Source organism: Aptenodytes patagonicus, chromosome 2 (assembly GCF_965638725.1).
Source record: "Aptenodytes patagonicus chromosome 2, bAptPat1.pri.cur, whole genome shotgun sequence".
NCBI lineage: Eukaryota > Metazoa > Chordata > Aves > Sphenisciformes > Spheniscidae > Aptenodytes > Aptenodytes patagonicus.
Genome location: NC_134950.1, coordinates 13,626,130 through 13,646,758, shown reverse-complemented (window position 1 = coordinate 13,646,758; position 20,629 = coordinate 13,626,130). Strand labels below are relative to the sequence as shown.

The 20,629-nt window shown below is 43.2% G+C and overlaps 1 protein-coding gene across 1 annotated transcript; it reads right to left on the bottom strand.

The window, feature by feature from the left end:
- Positions 1-4,237: 4,237 nt before the first annotated feature.
- On the bottom strand, positions 4,238-12,753 carry HAS2 (hyaluronan synthase 2). The gene is made up of 3 exons (XM_076332150.1): positions 12,127-12,753; positions 7,460-7,561; positions 4,238-5,310 (listed from the first exon to the last, which is right to left on the bottom strand). The coding sequence occupies exons 1-3, from the start codon at positions 12,751-12,753 to the stop codon at positions 4,381-4,383; spliced, it is 1,659 nt and encodes a 552-aa protein (XP_076188265.1). The 3' UTR covers positions 4,238-4,380.
- Between the last annotated feature and the right edge of the window lie 7,876 nt (positions 12,754-20,629).

Here is a 20,629-nt window from a genome sequence, read left to right as displayed (position 1 = left end):
TACAAAATACCATAGCTGGAAGAAGCAGCAACAATTTGGGGCACTCATCCATCCATCAGATCTGAAACTGAAGCAGCAAACTTAGGCCAAATGAAAGTTGGGAAAAAAATTGCACTATGTTTAAGTTAATTGTGTTAACTCCAGAGAAAAGTGGCATTTCCAACAAAGACTCAGTAATACCAAACCTCATTAACAGCTTTCAGTATATTTTGTCTCCTCTTTACCATCTTATCTCTTGCTAAGAATAAAATTCAGACCAAATTTTTTAACAAACAGATTCACAACAGCTTGTACATTGGGACATGTTTGGCAGTACATGTCTGACAGGATTTTTTCTGCCTCCTAGAAAAGTTCTGTTAAATATTCATGCATTTCCCATTGAAAGAAACCTGATTCTTGGCCAAACCAAAGCTTGTTAGCAGACAGAACAGGAGGGCTCCTTTGTCCCTGTTGCACCTCTGATTCCCGCAGGTTTTTCTTCACACCTGGTCTCTGCAAACAGATACTCTCAAACCCAAGTTACTCCACTCTGGAAATGGGTTATAACCTGAGATATTGCCAATTCATGGCATTTTTTTGAAAGATTGTCTTTTAACTTTTCTGTAGAATTTATAGTTTGTGGGAGTTTCTCATAGTGTTCAACACCATCTGTCTATCAGAGATGGATGAAAAATATCTGTGTTTTTAAAAAAGTTCAAAACAAAGCATGAATTTTTCTTTTAACATGTTTTGTTCTTTTGACAGAGATCCCACAATTATATTTGTTATTAATGAAAAACATATTTTATTTTTTTCCAAGAACCAAAAGTTTTTGGAAATACAAAGGAATAATTTTGAGATGAAAATGAGCAAAGGAAATGTTACTGAAGAATTTAATTTGTCTAAGAACATTTTCATTAAGAACTGTTTCGTAGTCTTGTTTTCTGCTGAAACGATTTTTTATACAGACGTAAACATGGTGGGGACACAGAGTCACAGGAAGGGCTCTGATTTTTCTGGGTACTCAGTACCAGCTGCTGATAAGCTATTTGTGCCCAGAGTCAGGGCAGATGTGTGGGAAACAGAGATAGGAATGAGCTTCCGTGTGGGTGGGAGCTGTCATTAGGAAGCAGACTGTCAGCACCTGCTTCAGAAAGGATGAAAGGAGAATTCATGTTGGAAGGGGCTTTGGAGGTCTCTAGCCTAACCTCCTGCTCAAAGCAGGGACAGCTCTGAGGTCAGACCAGGCATCTCAGGACTTCATCTAGAATAGTCTTGAAACCCTCCCAGGATGGAGGCTGCACGTCTCTCCTGTGAACCTGCTTCAGTGCCTGACTGTCCTCATGGGGAAGAATTCCCTATTTATACCCTGTCCAAACTTCTTCCCTTTCAACTTACTTAAACTCAAGAGTCTTCCATCTTCCCACCAGGCAGCACTGTGAAGAGCCTGGCTGCACCTTCTTGATGACCTCCCTATAGGTATTGAAGGTGACCTTAGGTGTCCTCCCCTTGAAGCCATCCCTCCTCCAGCTGAGCCAGACCAGCTCTCTCAGCCCCTCTGCTCCAGCCCAAACCATCATACTGGCCCTACATTGAACTTGCTCCAGTTTCTTGTACTGGGGGACCCAAAACTGGGCACAATATCCAGACATAGGGTAACAGGTGCTGAGAAGCTGTCTCCTAAGTAATTGACCTTTGACAAACCTGTCATGGTCTGAGAGATGTGCGAGATGTCACTTTGTCCCTCTACCAGTGGCTGCTGCCCATAACCCTCAGTGATAGAAAATACATATATGCACTTCAGCTGCGCTAGAGCAAAGTGGGCTTGAGAAATAGCAGTAATAAGGAGCAGTAGAAGGCCACGTACATGTTCTCCTCTGCTTGCCCAGCTATGGAGGGTACTAACTTCCAGTGGACAGGAGGGCTGGAAAATATCAGCTCTCATGTAAAGTACTTTGGCCATAAACTTGAAAGCACTTCCCAAAAGGAGGTTGGGTTGCAATTCCTGTTTTACAAATCAGGCAGTGGAGGAAAAAGGGAAGGAAACGCTTTGACCAAATTCATCTAGCAGCTGCTGGCAGAGCCAGGCAGAGACTCCAAGCACTACCCGTATACTGTGCCATCAGGGTGCCAGGTACCAGCGCCCGGGGGACCTGTGGTTCCTGATTCCTGTGCTGCCTCTCAGAGCAGGGACCAGTCCCTGCCTCCTCCAGGTGCTCTGCTACGCCATGGCAAATTCCTACTTGGAAATCAGGCTGGTGACAGTATAATAACATCCTTCAAACTGTGCAAACTGATGGCTTCAAAGCAGAAGTGGTGATCAGAAATACCATGAATTAGTCATAATCTTATCAAAAATATTTTATTTATGAAAGTAACAATTATACTATACAACCTATATTGGAAGTACATTGAATAATTGCTAGAATAAATACAGGCAATTAATTCAATCTTTTTATAGAATGAGAGGATTTATTTGACATTTGAATGTTAACCCAAGCTTTAACTTACATCATAAATAGTTAATAGGCATAGTCAAGGTTTTTTTTTATTATTTTTACTGTTTCTTTTGGTTTTTTTTAATACTGTTCTATTTTGTAATCAACATGAATCAACTCTCCAATCATTAACATAATATTAGTATGACTTTCAAGCAATCATGTACCTCAAGATAATCAGACAAATAAGGTAGTGTGTGTGCAGTTCATTCTACAGCAGAATCTATTCATGTCTGCATAAAAAAGAGAAGCTGAAAATGCTTCTAAGTTCTTTAAGCATCATATGCTGATTTCTGCTTTACCACAGTGCTTTTAATACCAGAATCTAAAAAGGGCATGTATCTGTATGCAGCTGGCTTTCTGTTGCTCTTATAAAGTATATTAGGGCTCAATGCCACATTCCTTTGGCTGGTGAAGGATTGCAGAATTTAGTCCTGAATATTATTTATCAAAACCATGGTCCAAAATAAATGTCCAAGACTGATTATTAGGCACCAAGAAAGTGATGGATTTGCTAACACTTGATGTTTTCTGAAAAAAAAAGTTGGCTTCTTTTCTGGTAGATATGCTTTAGTCAAACACAATTTATTGGGCTCAGTACTGGGGTCTATATTACACTGGATGTCAGTGAAGCTGATGTTTGTATTTTCTGTAAACTGTATGAAGGGCACTGCAGAAGTTTTACAGTAAGACACCCACATTTTGAAAGTGTTGATACATTTTCTTTCCATGTATTTTTTTTAAGCTCAAAAATCTGAACTATTTGCTTGGTACTAGCAGATTATGAACAACTATGACCATCAGTGAAGGCAATAGTAGTTTTGGGTGTCCAATATTTCTCCAGATCAGAAGCTTTTGACTCCTCAGGTCCCATGTAAAATCAGCGGGAGCTTTCCTATAGCAATGTATTCTCCAACGGTACGGAGGCCTGCCTTGCCTTATGGCTATTGCGCATGCCAGGGATATTATGCTCTCAGCAGAGAAGCAAACTTCCCTTTTACAATGTTATCCAAAACAAAACCCCAAATTGCACATATCTACCCCTTTGGCCTTTTTTATGCACAAATATGCTTGTATTCAAAAACTGACAACGTTGGGCCTTTCCTAATAAATGTCTTCAAAGAGCACATTTAAATGCTTTTTCACAGAAATAACCATTCATCAGTTGCAAAAATGCAGAGACACTTTATTCTTTCTTTCTGTTTTGAACAAAATCAATTCAGCACAGATTTTGGGGGATGAAGTATGATTTTTTCCCCAAATGTATTTAAAAAGGCTAAAGAACAAAATGTTGGGGAGGCAGCTTTTTTTGGCAGATAGTAAAATATAAAATATGTGATTTAGAAAAAAGTTGGCTTAAAAATACACACACACAAATAATACAATAATATAAAAATACAGCTCAGCCAATGGCCTCTTAAAATTTACCTTTGGCATTACATTTGGCAGCCTAACACAAAAGACCCTTCCTATAAACAGAACTATAAAAAAGAGAAGTTCATAAATTAGATTGCAAGGGGTTGTAAGATCCTTTTCTTGATTCTCCAAACTCCTTTCCTTCCTGTCCACACACATAAGCATGACCAGTGAGGTATATAGAACGTAACACTGTCAGGCGTATGCACAATAAAAAAGTGCATAAACGTAGAAGTTCTCCCATTTTCTTGCGAACAGGTCGAAACTGTGTGGTTTGCATTCCCCCCCCCTTGGAAATAAAAAAAAATCATTTTTTATCCTTTTTTTTTCCTTACTTTGGCAGGATGAAAATGAACCCAGAGGAATATAAATGTCCTATTCCCAGCAGCAATGATCCATTTCCCTTGGCAACATTCGTTTGATGCCACAGATACTACAAGGTCGTTGGGTTGCTTTACAACTCTCTGGGTAACTTCCCATGGAAACATCATACATCTAGCACCATGTCATAGTGTTGCTCTTTCTTCCGCCTGCCACATTTGATGATAAGAACCAAGTACAAAGTCAAAAGCATAACCCAGTAACATGCATAGAGTATTGTGCCAATGATGAGAACTGTCTGTTTTGACTCAGAAAATGGCTTTTTTGATTCCTTGTAGATAGTGAAAATTACGCCACCTAGGAGGATTGTAAACCAAATGGAGACTGGAATGAGTCCTATAAAATTAACTACAATGGTTTTTCTTCCTGACGTGCCCCACCCTGCTTTGTTTATCGTGGCAATTGCAAACATCTTTGCTGGCAGTAAACTTGACATGTACAACACTGAGTAGAGTGACATGAAAACCATGACAATGTTGCCCCTAAGGAAGCTGGCAAAGGAAGACTTTATCAGGCCCACTAACTGAACTGTCAACAAGAAGAGGAGGATGTTCCAGATTTTTCCCCTGTAGAAGAGCTGAATGACTGTGGCGATAAGGAAGAAAGGAAAGAATCCAGTGATTACAGCTTCATAGGTCATCCACAAATGGTGCTTGTGGAACCACATTGCATTATAAAGCCACTCTCTAAAGTACGATTTACTCCAGCGGGTCTGCTGATTCAGCCACCTGAGATACTCTATCGGTGTTTCGGTAAGGCACTTGGATCTAGCTGTGTATTTTGTTGCATAGCCCAGACTTAGCACTCTGTTAGTTAGATGCCTGTCATCTCCAAAGCTGCACTGGGAGCCCATAAATTCTTGATTGTACCAATCTTCCACAAATTCATGGAGTAAAGAGTTTCTGTACATTCCCAGAGGTCCACTGATGCACTGTACACAGCCGAAATAGGACTGACAGGCTCTTTCTATGTTAAATGCCATCCAGTATCTCACGCTGCTCAGAAAGGAGATCCAGGAATCATATTTGTTCAAAATCTGCAAAATAAAAAAAAAAATTCATTTTAGATGAGCTCTTGAGACAGAAAATATACACATTGGATCAATAAGGAATTTGCAGAGACTAGAGCACCATTAGCCGAAATACAGGGGGAACCTCACTCCTGTGTCCAACGCACAGTGAATCCAGGAGTTACCTGTACAGTCCAGGACATTGACAGGAAGGGCAAGATGAAGCCTTCAAAAGTCTGTTCCACCAAAATGTTCTCTTTTTCCTTGCAACCTTTCCTATTCTCCACCAAGAAACTTCTTTTCTGGCTCATTCTTCCTTTCCCTCCACCCCCAGTTAAGGACCTGCTGGACTCAGCCTCTCCCGAGAGGAGATGGTGGAGTCCCAGATGTGGCCTCCTGCTTCTCTGCCCCCCGCACACATCTTTGGGACTCACAGGACTTCTTCCAGCCCTCCTAAAGCTATGCTGGAGCATGAGAAAGGCTGAGCACATGGTCTTTGGGCTACATTTTTGGTATCATAAGGCTGGCCCTAGAGGTTTGACTCTGGACTATGTCCCCATATCTGACATTAGGCCCTCTGAGGAACAACCTGTTCTGATTCGTCTCTGCAGTACCAGCCCTGTTATGTTGCCCCAAGACATACTGTCACACTCCAGTAGAGTCTTGCTTTGGCCTGCATAAAGGTCTCAGTCTTTCTCTTCTGTATGCCCCAAAGCTCACCTGAAGCTCAGACCTACACTTAAAATACAACATAGACATAGTCTAGGAGTCTGAACACTCAACTGAGCTATAAGCATGTGCAGAAGCCCAAGTCCATGTCTTCACATCCAGGTTCTCAGCACGCACCTTGTGCTGGGGAATGTGGCAAGGATGTGTGTAGCAGGGTGGCTGTGCCAGCTCTGCACCAATATCTTCTCAGTGTGGGGATTTTCAGGGGAATCTGTGGCCTTTTACAACTAGAAAGCACTTTCCTGCAACTAGAAAGAAATAGTCTTTTGCTCTGATGGCCCTAATTTCTGTCAGGTTTGAAGGCCAAGGGCCAATCTTGTCTCTGTTTCAATTTAATTCCAGAACATTTTAGAAGCAGCAGGGCTCAGGGGTAGGCTTAAGCTGGCTCAAATGTATTTGGTGTATGCTGGAAAGCGAATTGGGAAAAAAAAAAAGCCCAGAGCCTTCATTTTGCCACCCTTCCTCCCAGAGAACACATGTCCTTCCCACCTCTCTCTCTGCAGATGCTTATGAACCTTCACTGTCACAGCTGAACCCATACTGTCTCCTTCCAGTTGTACTCATGTGCCTGGCTTCTGACATGTGTAGGGTGAGTGTGACGCCTGGTTCGTGGTCAGTCCAGAGCCACAAAGATATTCAGGCTTCTGCGGGTATCTTAATTTCTGGAGTTAAGAGCCATATGCCTGAAATACTTCTGACTACTGGGGCGTTCATTAGTAAGTGCTTGCCCATATAGATGGCCCTTTCTCCTCCGTCTCACATAAAAGTCTAACTGAGTACGGGGGATCAAACCTAAGGCCAATTGAAATATTCATATGCATTTTTCTTTATAAATTGCAGCAGAAGCAATTGTGTCAAAAGGAATTAACAGCCTTTTGCTGTAGTTGTCAGCCAAACCCAGCAATACTGGAAATCCTGACAGAAGTGGAGCTGGGCCGACTTGGGGGCTTTCCATTGTCCTGCCTGACAGAGATGCAGAGGAAACCCAACAATACACAGAGCGCATAGTGCACTGCATTTCAAAAAGGCTGTTATTCCTAACAATCTTGGCTGCCAGTGGTAACATAATTGAAGTGCTTGGGGTGCTGGACTTGGCTTTGGAAGACCTGTTCTCAATTCCCTGCTCGCCTATAGCTTTTCTTTGGTACCCTGAGCAAGCGGTTATACCCAGAGACTCAAAGATGCAACAGTCCTGACAATGCCAGTGCCCCACTTTTCACATATATGGGGGAGAATAATATTTGTTTGTTTTCTCTAGGTGTTAAAACCGTACAGTGCTCACATCCAAGAATAAGAGTTTCTGTTCAACAGACAGAAGGGTTAAGGTATCATAAGAGACTCTATAATGGTATCATAGTATATTCAATGCTGTTCCAGGCAGGGAAATCTGTTGCAGTGCAAACAGTTGCTGAAACCCCTCTGTTAATCTGAAAATTGTCATACTCGCCTGCACATCACCTCCAACTCCTCCAACCATTGGATCTTCTTCTAAAACCTTTACCATCTCCACTGATGAGGCTGGATCAAGCATTGTATCTGAATCACAGACCTACAAGTAAGACAAAACAAGAACAAAAATGGGTAAAGGAGTACACTAGAGAAGAAAATAAAAATCATGCGAGCGATTGTAGTGACTCTAAATGCATATTCTCCTGAATGCAATTAAATCTCACTTTGCAGTCTGCATTGATACTTCTGTTAAAGGCCACTTGTATCAGGCAGCAAGGAGTAGTGCTGAATGAAACAGAGTACTTGTTAGGGCTGTGCATGCAAACAATCCTCTCTTCTGTATCAGCTCTATTTGTTTTACTGGCACACTGGGCTGGCTTCTTCGAATAAGTGATACGCTCTCAGAGATGGGGCACTGCAGAGCAAGACGTTGTTTGTGGGTGTGTGGCAGATTCCTGCTGAGCCCTGACATAGCGTTTCCCTGCGTCGGCTGCATGGTTGTAGCACCCTGTTCAAATGTTTCCCACTGCCATATGAGGGAAGGAGCAAGGAGTTAAATTCCAGACACTTGTTATAAAAAAGAAGAAGTAAGCTAGGAGTCTGGGAAGAAATCTAATAGTTCTTTCACTCACAGAAGGCTTTAGCAATTCATGTAAGATATGTATCTTGGATTCCAGAACAAACTCATTTTTAATTTTAGATGCATGGTGTGTTATTAGTAGTGCAGGGATTTGACATTTGATATATAGAAATTATTTGCTATTTTCCTCTGGCATTCTTATAAAAAATATGTAAGGCCAGAAGGAGCAAGTCCCGAAGTGCAGTACTCCATGAGAGCAGGGCAGAAATAGATGACACACACAAGGCGTTTCAGCCACACAAACACTCCTAGTCAACTAAACACTGTGTACATTAGGAATTGGCTTTCCCCTGGAGAGTAGGAGGAGGGCTCAGACAGGCTGGCCTGTCTGTGAGGCAGCTGGCATTGCTGTCCTTTGCTCAGAGGCGAATGACATGGCTGCAGCCTCTTTAAAACAAGCGGGTGTCTCCTTGTCACAGCTGCTGCTGTAAGCGGTGCCCCCATCATGTGTAAACTCATTTCACAGACACCCAGAAACTGGAGCAGAGGAGGCTGTCCCAGAAACACCCCTCTGGCCGGCTGGATCCTGCCCTACAAATTCTCATACTGCTTCCAGTTTATCCCCACGTTGCATTCCTGCAATTTCAGATGGGGATAGTAGGGGCAAAAGTCTTTAGCTCTGCATGAATAACCTGTTAAGTCAGATTCTGGTGAGGCTTCATATTAGGTATCCTAATTTTGGTGCCCTTTCGTCCAGCCTTTCAATTCAGCCTAAGCCCCCTCGCTCCAGGGGAGTGGAAACCTTCATGTCTGGTCTGTGAAGGGGGAGGAGAGCGTTTTGGGTCTCCATTACGGACCAGACTCGAGCAGGGAGATTACCTGGGATAGTTGGGCTGCATAGCTTGGGATGCAGCTGAGTGTCTGCCAACATGTTCCCCTGCATGCTGAGAGAAGGCTGAGAGGAGAAAGCTGATGAAAGCTCTCAAATGAGAAAAGCCACAAGCATCTCCAGCTCCTGCTAACTTGATGCATCCAGCTCCTCTCCTCAAAGGACTCATCCTGAGGAGCACCTTTGTAACCTGGCCAAGGTGTGCCTCCAGCTTTGGTGGAAAGCTGTCATCAGTGACAGCACTCAGTGATAGAAAGGGAGCAAAACAATTCTGCTGAAGAGGGGAAAGGATGCCTCTATTTCTATCTGGGACTTCCTGAACAAACCTGTTGCTGAGTGTTTTGCACAAGGAATCTGTAGTTTGCTGAGTACCCAGGGCTCAGGCAGTGATACTCATCCCATTTCTTGTGACCATGAGTGGTGGGCTGGGATCAGCCCCCTCCCCAGCCCCTCTGCTTTCCGTCCAGTGCCTATCACTTGAGGCAGCTGAGCAGCCCCCACCCCGTCAGATGCATTTATCTATAGCAGAAAGACCTGCCCATGAGCAACATCACTAATATGAGATGAGTAATCCTGAAAACACTGGATTTATTTACAAATTACCAGCATGTGTCCTGGGCATGTCAGCACAGTGGACATGTCTGGGTTTCTGGGGCAAACCTGACAAGCCATCATTTTCCATTTAGATGAAGTTTTTGCAGGTGAAAAGAGGACAAGCCCAGAGAAAGGCAGACACTTAGGAACCCAGATAAAACACACTGAGGTCTGCCCAGCCAGGGGCAGCACAGCACAGCCCAAGAGCCAATTTGCCATCTTTTCACATAAGGGCTGAGTGACCTAGAAATTACTGCCTTGGCTCATAGAGTTGCATGAAAGGGACACTCGACCTTAAGCGAGTTGTTCAGATACTAGTTATAACCAGTGGCTGTTTATCCAAGCTGCTCTGAGACATTCAGGCTGTGCTGGACTGTCCACATGGGCACCTCCATCAAGCCAAGATTAATTGCACCCTGGTTGCACCGACCAGCTCTGCACTAATGATATCTGCCAGTTTAACTCCTCTACCTGATTGCTTGCACCCTCCTAACCTCCTCCAGGACAGAAACAAGCCTTCACAGCAGTTTCAGGTATTTAATAAGACACCACTAATGAGCAACAGCTCATTATCTGCATTGGTCTGACTGTTTATGATTGTCTGTCCATAACCCCAAAGTGTCTTTTAAAAACCATGAGGCCCACAGTTTCAGTGGTTGGCAATGGTGCTGACTGGTCCACTTTTTTAAGTGCTTGATCACTGATGCAGATTTTTCAGCCCTTAAAATGTTGGGCCTGTTTAAAGTAATTTACCTTGGGTACCCCCAAAGAACTATTTGAATTGTCTCAACCTTCATTCATTCATAAAACAGAGCCACATTTTAGCTGCATTGCATCACGACTGTGTAGCAGCCAGGGCCAACAAGGTGCTGCATTTCTAATATAGATGTGACTGTAGATGTGACTGTGGCATCAATCATTACTGCAGCCTTTGGTGGCTGCTTACAGCAGCATTACAGTCCCTGGCACATTCATCAGGACTTCTGAACCAGGTCAGGAGTGTTAATTGACTGAAAGACAAGAAACATCTCTTCCATTTTCTCAGTTTATACTATGACTGTTGAAATAGAAACACTTTTTCCAGGTCCCCTGAACAAATGCAAGAGCTGGACTGAGGGAGGAAAGTTGCAATGAATCTGTTTCCTCTCTGCCTTCTCTCTCTGCAATCTGATACTTCTGTGCAAAGCAAATGTAAAACCATGCTAATAAAGAAAACCAGCATTTTTATCCCATCATAGTCCCTCACAGCACAAAACCAAAGTGCAGACAATGGAGAGCTTAAGCCCATTGTTTTCAGAGAATAAATCCGTTTCCATTTTGGAAGTGGTAGGGGATGGGTTTTAAATCTTTGCCTTACTCTTCCAGCTCCGATAACAGAGTGGTTCCTATCACTCTTCAGTTTCTGTCCCTCCTGTGCGTGGAGGACTCGCTGCTCTCAGCCCAGCTACTGGCAGCCTCTCCGCACCCCTTGGACATTGTGCCTGTGGACGCTGTGCTGTGCAGAGCATGCACACACACACCCACACAAGGCTGGGCATGGACCCCAGAAACACATATGGCTCAGCCATACAGCTGCCCTGAGCCAGCAGAGAGCATCTTGTGGGGAGCTGCTTCTCCACCGGAGGAGACTGCTGGATGCTCTGAGGTCGGGAGAAGGCGGGAAGGGCTGCGGGTGGTTAATTAGGAAGATCATCTCATATTCAGTGGGATTAGTCAAATAAGCCTTGCTGGCCTTGATCAAGAAGGAAGGATCCTCAGTGTCCAGCCAGAGACCCTGATCCCACCCGCCTTCTTCCACATACAAGCTCTTCCCCTTCCCACAGTCAGCAGGGCTGTTTGCAGGAGCGAGGAGTGCTTCAATGTGTAAGGCAAAAACATAGAAAATCTTTCATGGGATCCAAGGCAGCTGGAAAGAAATGTGTCTCTGCTGCTTTGGAAACAGGGAGAGAGGACCCAGCCTAATTCATTTTTAAGTGAATAGTGTCATAAGGGCTTTAAAGGCCAAGTCGCGGTGAGTGAGGTAATGCAGCTGTAAGTGATGAAGCAAAAGCTCCTTCAGGTTTAGCTGAAGAAATCTTTCTTTCAAGGCTGCACATTAACCCTTTTATTGAATACTCCGCACAGCCTTTGAAGCCTTTAAAATATCCCCATCTCTTTTACAGACTCCACCACTGCCCTGAGGTATTCCCTAGTGCCACCAAATACCTGTCTGTCTGCTTTCATATGGGGCTGCTAACAACCTCACAAAATAAAAACTTACTGAGATCTTGACCTACAGGAGTAGAGAAGGGGTCTTCAGGAGGCCACTGGCTTTGTCTGAAGCAAAACCATTTGGATGAGGGGATAGTACTGAAGTCTGAGGAAGGATTTCAGATTTCTCCAGTAGTTGGTGCACAGATTTAACATATTCACAAATAGGTTGACCATTTTAAAAGGTAGCAAGATATGCTTTTAACGGTCAAGCTGTTTTTGAAGAGACTGAAAGGAGCACTGTGTTCATCAGGGACTAGGATGGCTTCTAACATGCTGCACAGAATATACAAAAGCTGCTTTCTTTCAAAGTGTGTTTGAATTGGCACTGACCTGGCACTCTAATACCTACCTGTACATAATCCACGCTTCTCCCCAGTGCTTTGAATGCTGTGTACATTACTTCTCTTTTTCCACCCCATTTCTGCATGATGCAAACACTTTTGTTGGACAGGACCAGCTGAGATACGTGTTGCATGCTCTCTCTGTGAGACTCCTCCGTCTCACCCGGACCTTTGTCATGGAAGTTATTACTCCAGATATAAGTGGCAGATTTGTCCCTACCCATGATTTCAGTAAAAATGTCCATCATGTAAACATCATCTTCCGAATTCCCATCAATGACCATAACAACTTTAATTCCAGGGTAGGTCAATCTTTTCACAGAAAGTAAACATTTTCTTAAGTAGTCAGGATCCTCTTGATAGGCAGCAATACAAAGGGCAACTGTTTTGTTCAGCTTGATTGGAGTCTCTAGTGACCGCTTCATTTTCCTGTGCTCTAGGAAGGCAAACAGGCTTTGGATGATGAGATGTGATGCCAGGATAGCACCATAGAGTCCAAAGGAGAAGTAGTAGTTGTCTGTTTGGATGAACTGGTAGCCCACAATGTAAGCAGCGGTGATTCCCAGCAGGAGGGACACCCCAAAGAGTGTGGTTCCAAGTATTCTCAGGATACATATAAACCTCTCACAATACATCTGCAAAGAAGCACGGAAACCGTTAGCGGAGCCACCACTTGCTATTATGAGACCTCGTAAGGGGTCCGCGTGGCTACAACATAGAGCTCAGCATCAACAGAAACACCCTGTGCTTCTGGCTGCGTCATGGACTTACTGCATCACCTTGCTCAACTTAACATCTCTTTGCAGTAATTCCTCCATGTAAAGTAAGATTCAAATACACTTAATGTGCTAGGGACATTTTCTACTACTTGTAATGTCCTCACAGAAGGTGCTGTCTGTGTCAGCATCTTATTTTGGCAGCCTAGGCTTGCTGAATGAGATTCTCTGTCTTATTGCCCGGGGTTGGGTTGGAGAAAGGGCTTTTGGGCCACCACTCGCTTCATATGGTCGCAGGCAAGCAGAACAGCTGAATGTCTGGGCAGCCCCTCCTCATCCCCCATCTATGTCATGACTGCATCCCACCCTGAATCGCTTCTGTTGCTTAGTTATGTTTGCAAAAATATTGGAAAGACATTCTTAAAACAGATGTCTGAATGTATTTATAATTTTTTAAACAGATGTCTGAATATATTTATAATTTATATTTATATAATCAGACATCTGCTTTAAAAGGTCTTCTCAATACCATTGCAAAAATGTATTATTCATACATTTGTGTACACAGATATATGCACGTGTGAGCATGTGTGTATAGGGCTAAAGCTTGACTGAGATTAAGTCTGTGGCAAAAGTACTCATTAATTTAACAGAGCCAGGACTCCACCCTGGACTGAGAAATTCATTAGAACATCAGTTGATTCTGACAACGTCTGCATATTTAGGTTACCTGGCTGTAAAGTCTTCTAACCTAAGCTCTGGGTTATGGAGGAGCTGGCTAGCATGGAGGGTTGCTCTGGTATTCTTGAGACAAAAAATATAGGCAGGCAGACAGGCGCTGCTGAGGCCAGACCTCGAATAGTGTGTTCAGTTTTGGGCCCCTCACTACAAGAAGGACGTTGAGGTGCTGGAGCGTGTCCAGAGAAGGGCAACGAGGTTGGTGAAGGGTCTAGAGCACAAGTCTTCTGAGGAGCGGCTGAAGGAACTGGGGTTGTTTAGCCTGGAGAAAAGGAGGCTGAGGGGAGACCTCATTGCTCTCTACAACTACCTGAAAGGAGGTTGTAGCGAGGTGGGTGTCGGTCTCTTCTCCCAAGTAACTAGCGATAGGACGAGAGGAAATGGCCTCAAGTTGCGTCAGGGGAGGTTTAGATTGGACGTGAGGAAAAATTTCTTCACCAAAAGGGTTGTCAAGCATTGGAACAGGCTGCCCAGGGAACTGGCTGAGTCACCATCCCTGGAGGTATTTAAAAGATATGTAGATGTGGCACTTAGTGACATGGTTTAGTGGTGGACTTGGCAGTGTTAGGTTAACGGTTGGACTCGATGATCTTAAAGATCCTTTCCAACCTAAATGATTTTGTGATTCTATGATTCTATGAATATGTTGCTACCTAACTGCTTTTTGTTGACAATCACATTAACCATTTTATGCAACAGCTTTCTCAGAATTACAGGAAAGTTAATGACAATGTTTTATGTCAATCGATGCGTTTGACATTAAGGTCATAAAACAAATGTCTGCTTAAGGCTAACCAAGCAAGTGTGTTGCAAGTCAATGAATCTGAAACTCATGCTTGAATATTTTGCTGAATTAGGGCCTCTCAGAGTAATGGACTTAATATTTGTGTTTTCTTACTACTATTCATATTTTCCCTGCTGCTATCATCTTGCTTGTCTGCTGGTCATGTTTGTTTCACCATCTGTTGGCCAAAGCTGAAGTTGGAACAGCACTTCCTTACATCATGTATGTCTTTAACTCTTTCTTGAAAGAATACTACCAAGCTGCAGCAGCATAGCTGTCATCAATTATATTTCTGTCTGAAAAGTTACAGGCTTGGAAAAAAAAAAAGTCAACACAGAATCACTTACAAAATAAAAATAAACCAGGCGAGCATAAAGTCTGAAGTTACAAATACTGCTTTTTTCCACTGGCTATTTAGGGTCTTAAATTTCAAGACAGGAGGAAGCCTCTTAAATATATATTTGGAGAGACTGTCAAAGAAATCGGACCCTATCTCTAGGACTTCCTTGAATACTTACAGCTGGGCTCCGACAGGTGCTGTAATCACCCACCAGCAAAAGGGACTGTCCCTGCTCTGGCCTGTCTGAAAGTCTTTCACAACGGGGGTCATAGAGAAGCTTAATAAAAGATAGCTTATGCTTACCACCACTATAGGTGAATTAAAACTCAGTGCCCAAAATAGACTCACTTTAGAAAACAGATTAAGTAATGGATCCCCTCTAGATCACCTTGAAGTCAAATAGCCTGTGTGTTTATTAATCCCTCAAGCACACAGAAGGTCACAAACATCAAGGTAAACTTTTCATTAACGGTGCAGTTGTACTCTGCTTTTCCATTTGGGGTCCACTACTTTGCTTCTCTTGCCAGAAATAGAAAATTCCTATTAGTGAGTAGGGGCTACAGTATGCTTATATTAAGAATTATATGACTGAAATCAATGCACCACTTGTATGGGTAGAGCTCACAGGATTTAGATTAAGATCTGAAGCATTTACATTTGACTGACTATATACTGTACTAGGCTTCTTTTATATTAATTTGTTATTGCTTTTTCTCTCCTATGAAGTGTTTCTGCACAAAAGGAAAAAAAGAGAAATGAATTCTCTGATCCTGTCATTACAGCACAGCTTCCCTCCCTTGCAAAAAACCAGTCTTTTAAGATCAAGAAATGGATTTCTGGTCTTAATAAAACAGCGGTTTTTTTCTATCCTTTCACTGTCAACCTTGGGAAAATAAACTGTGTTTTGATCTAAATTCCTGGCTTTCATCAAAGAAACTTTCCCCTTTGTATGTGCAATTGAGGTTTTTATGTATAGTCTTTTAACTGACTGAATCTCAGGGAAAGTCTGGAAAAAGTTGCTCAATATTCTCAAGCTTTAGCACGTGAGCTATTGATAACTTGCCCAGCAGAACTCATCTTTATCAACTTGAACGTGCCCAAACAATGGCAAAGAAGCCAAAAACTCTCCACCCTTCTCCAATAATTGAGCCAAGAAGTTAAAAGGAAATGATGCTTGTACATGTCTGGGACCAAAAATGAACTGCTGAGTCAAATAAAGGCACCAAGTGTAGGGAATAGCTACATCAAAGATTTTAAGGTCAGACAGTGCTGTTATGAATGTCTAGCCTGGCCTAACACAGTGAAATGTAAAAGGGCATCCTTAGTAAGGCATTAGTTGAAATCCATTCCTGAAGTTTCCTGAACTTGTCACATACAGCTAGAATCAAGCATTATTGGAGAACCAGTGTACAGTACTGCATTTTAACCGTGCAAGCCTCGAATAATGCCATGCTGAGTCAAGATGTAAGTGTCAAATGCTTGGTTAAGCATTTGTGCACCCGTGTTAACTTTCAAAGCCACAATTATTTTTCAGTCATTTCATCGATAATCACTCTTTCTGAGTGCTAGCAATATTCTTTCAGAAAAATGTAATTGCTTATATTCAAAGTTGCCATCACTACAGACCTACTCAACAGCTGACTAATTGGCAGGGGGTACCGTACACACCTCGTATGATCAGCGCAGCTTAGTGTTTTGTTTATGCTTCAGCCTAATGGATCTTCAGTTCCTTGAGGGATCTAACCTGGTAAGTTTGTCCTGGGAAATAGGCACTGTAGCACTTCAGAAAAAAAGCACCGCCTAAGCTAGGGATGAGGTGCTCAACACATGGAAGACCTGCAGCCGGTCCCTGCTCCTGGATAAACATAATTGCAGGTCACTTCTGCATACACATGGAACTGCTGCTACATGGGAAAAGGTGTTGGAGTGAGGAGAGGGACATGGCTTCTCACCTGGTGAGAAGGTGAGTTGGTGGGTTACCTCACTGCCTCTGGAGTCAAACCTGGATCTTGCACTTTCTGGGCAGGTTTTTAACCAGTTCTGTAAAGCAGGAGGAGGAAGACAGTACCTGCAATGTTCTTTCTTTATTATTACTTTTTTAAGAGTGAAAATTAGCACGGAAAAGTGCTAAGCACTATTAGCACTGAAAGAAGTCATAGGGTCCATTGCTTTGCATGAGCCCTGAAGGAGATTTTCAGGAGGCAATAAGACTGAAGATTCAAGTTTTAAGTAAGTAGCTGCAGACACCTGTATATTAACGCCTGCCCTGCCCAGGGCACTGGCTGTGTCAGACTCTTTTTGGAGGTGCCTATGTCCCACATGTACTGCACAGGAAGCCTGAGACAGTACTACTAATGCCACTCTGTGGTTTGGGCACCTAAATCCTTTATGGGCACCTTCACCTAACCCCGCAGTGCTGAACCCAGTACAAGCTTTACACAGCCTCCAGCAAACAGGGTCAAGGTTCGTATGCACAAGATGAGTGTATGTAGAGAGACTTCAAAGTCTACTGCTGAGCAATTTGTTGTCATGATCTTGCAGCTGTTTATTTCCATGGATGGAGCTGGTCAGTACTAACCAGCCCATCTAGTAGAAATGAAATATGAAAGCCATATGCTAAATCATAGAATCATAGAATCATAGAATCATTGAGGTTGGAAAAGACATCTAAGATCATCGAGTCCAACCGTTAACCCAACACCACCATGCCCACTAAACCATGTCCCTAAGCGCCTCATCTCACGTCTTTTAAATACCTCCAGGGAGGGGGACTCCACCACTTCCCTGGGCAGCCTGTTCCAATGTTTCACCACTCTTTCAGTAAAGACATTTTTCCTTACATCCAATCTAAACCTCCCCTGCCGCAACTTGAGGCCATTTCCTCTCGTCCTATCGCTTGTTACTTCGGAGAAAAGACCAACACCCACCTCGCTACAACCTCCTTTCAGGGAGTTGTAGAGAGCGATGAGGTCTCCCCTCAGCCTCCTTTTCTCCAGGCTAAACAGTCCCAGTTCCCTCAGCCGCTCCTCAGAAGACTTGTTCTCCAGACCCCTCACCAGCCTCGTTGCCCTTCTCTGGACACGCTCCAGCACCTCGACGTCCTTCTTGTAGTGAGGGGCCCAAAACTGAACACAGTATTCGAGGTGCGGCCTCACCAGTGCCGAGTACAGGGGCACGATCACTTCCCTACTCCTGCTGGCCACACTATTTCTGATACAGGCCAGGAGGCCATTGGCCTTCTTGGCCGCCTGGGCACACTGCCGGCTCATGTTCAGCCGGCTGTCAACCAGCACCCCCAGGTCCTTTTCCGCCAGGCAGCTTTCCAGCCACTCTTCCCCAAGCCTGTAGTGCTGCATGGGGTTGTTGTGGCCAAAGTGCAGGACCCGGCACTTGGCCTTGTTGAACCTCATACAGTTGGCCTGGGCCCATCGATCCAGCCTGTCCAGGTCCCTCTGCAGAGCCTTCCTACCCTCGAGCAGATCAACACTCCCGCCCAGCTTGGTGTCGTCTGCAAACTTACTGAGGGTGCACTCAATCCTAATGCTATGGAGGCTGTTGCTGATTCAGTGACACATTTTGATTCACCAAGCAGTCCCAAGTATGTATGTGCCTTGTAGCGACTGTACAGAAGGAGGCAATGTGTGCCTCTCTTTGGAGGCTCCTATGGAAAAGCATGGCCAAGAAATGAACCTTTGCATGTACTTGACATCAGAGTCCACCTAGTGAGGTGTTTAGCATTGTGTCTCTTTTGGCATCCTGATAAAGCCATGCAAAGAGTATTTTTTTTGGGTCACACCTGTGATGAAGGAGAACTTACTCTACATTACTATTACCAACTGGCATAACTAAAAGTTGTAGTCTTCTAAGATTATTTTCATAAAAAATGTCAGGTTAACAAAGAGTTGACTGATACCTACGTAGTACATATAATGACTGGGGTATTAACTCTAACACTAGAGATCACACTCCTTTCTCAGACTGAATAATGCCTTAGATCTCAAATTAGAAGAACAGCAAAATATGCTTGAGTTCTCTCTATTCTGAAAAATGTTTAGGCTAGCATTTAACTGTTATTAAGGTACATAGATCTAACTTCAATAAGATCTAGACACTTGACTGAAATTCAGCATGTTCTTATGTCCTGATTTGGACTGGGTCTTTACTCAGCAAAGAACACTGCTGACTTCCATGGTAAAGCACCACTTTTTCCCCTCTCCAAAATAATATAGCACAGTCCATCCATATGGTTATTAATCAGCTTTCATGCATCCCTGAGCGTAACAGGACCTGAAGATAGTTCATCCCTTTGCAAAGTCAGGAGGCAAAGAGAAAAAAAGCTTAATTTGTTACTAATACATCAGAAAGTAAGCAACAGAATAGGGGCAAATATGTATCCAGAAAACCTATGTGTATTGGTGTCTGAACACATCAGTATTATCTGCAGTCTGTTCACTTATTCCATACCAGCCGTTGTGTAGCTCCTGTGAGCGCTAAGGAAGCAATCAGGTGCTTCCCTGCTTCTGCTGATACAGGACGTGGAACCAGTGACTGACGGGAGGTCAAACTGAAGTTAGGTTTGCTTGCAACACGTGGGATACAGCTCACTACATCATCTGTTTCAGAAGTCATCTCTCATGTACAACACTTAAACATCTTGCCATGTAGTACTTCTGGCTAGCTTTTCCCCAGAAGATTAAAAAGCAAGAGGGGGAGACACAGGAAGTTTGTACATAAGACGTAATTATTTGGAAGGTTGTTTGAAAGAATTAGCACTTATTAATTCCAAACATCTGAACACATTTTTAAAAAACCTTACACTGCAAAAGTCAATATTTGTCCAGAAGACAGCATTAAAGGTTCAGTCACAAATATGCTTATTTTGTCCCCTTCACCTCTAAAGGTTCAAAAGAGCTATGTCTCTCTCTAGACATCTAGGGCTTTGGCCACATCGGCAAATGGTCCAATACTACAGGAACAGTAGTAGTAGTAGTAGGAACACCTGGTGCTGAGGACCTAACTTCCACCCTCCATACATTTTCATATTTTACTCGGAACTAAGTTTAGTCAGACCCCATGGATTGAAAAACCATTATTGTCTGAAAAGTGTGCTCCAGGGGTACATCTTGCAATTAGCTTCATTCAAGAGGAAATCAGTTTGTGTGCCCAGCGATCGCTTTGCAATACAAACCAAAGCAATTTGGTTGGAAGGGGGGCAATTGTGTCATTGGCTTCAATAGCACACTCCTGATTCAAACTGAAATGCTAATACAAACCAACCCCACATACGAGATCTGCACATCAGACTTGTCCGAAAGATCTTTGCTGCAACCAGAAGTGCTGAGCACTGAAAACCCTTGAAAATGTCTCATTTTTACATGCCTGTATAGAAGCTGAATTCTTGAACATCTACTAGTCATGGTCCTCTGAACCTTAGTGCTGAGGCTTTGGATTCAGCAAAGCATGTAAGTATGTCATTAAAGATAAGTGTGCACTTAAGTATTTTGCTGAAGAGGGAAATCAGTGATAATTTATCTTGCAGTTCTGTAGTGCAGGCATAAAAAAAAAATCTTTCTCTGCGAAGCTGCTGTTTCTGGGATACTGATGATAAAAATGTGTGCATACATTTGACAAATTTATTATACAGATTAATGTCCCTTATGAAGGTTGTCAGATGGGTCATCGCTTAACCACTGCATTTCTTACATTAGGGAATCTAAGAGTGGACCAGGACCCAGACAATTTGGATTTTGTTCCTAGTGTTGCCATTCACCTGCTGGGTGACCTTAGGTAAGTGAATTCATCTCCCTCTGCCTCAGCTTCCTCACCTGTAAAAGGGGAATCATGATCATGCAAGAGGTTCTTGAAGGTCTACAAACCCCTTCATAAGGCTTAGGTTACTGATATTTGTAATGTTACTCTTTCTGGCGTGATAT

Coding starts and splice junctions, on each gene's coding strand:
- HAS2 (XM_076332150.1), bottom strand. CDS start 12,753: ATGTATTGTGAGAGGTTTATATGTATCCTGAGAATACTTGGAACCACA. Junction 7,562..12,126: donor GAAGCGTGGATTATGTACAG/GTAGGTATTAGA, acceptor TCTTACTTGTAG/GTCTGTGATTCAGATACAAT. Junction 5,311..7,459: donor GAGTTGGAGGTGATGTGCAG/GCGAGTATGACA, acceptor TTTATTTTGCAG/ATTTTGAACAAATATGATTC.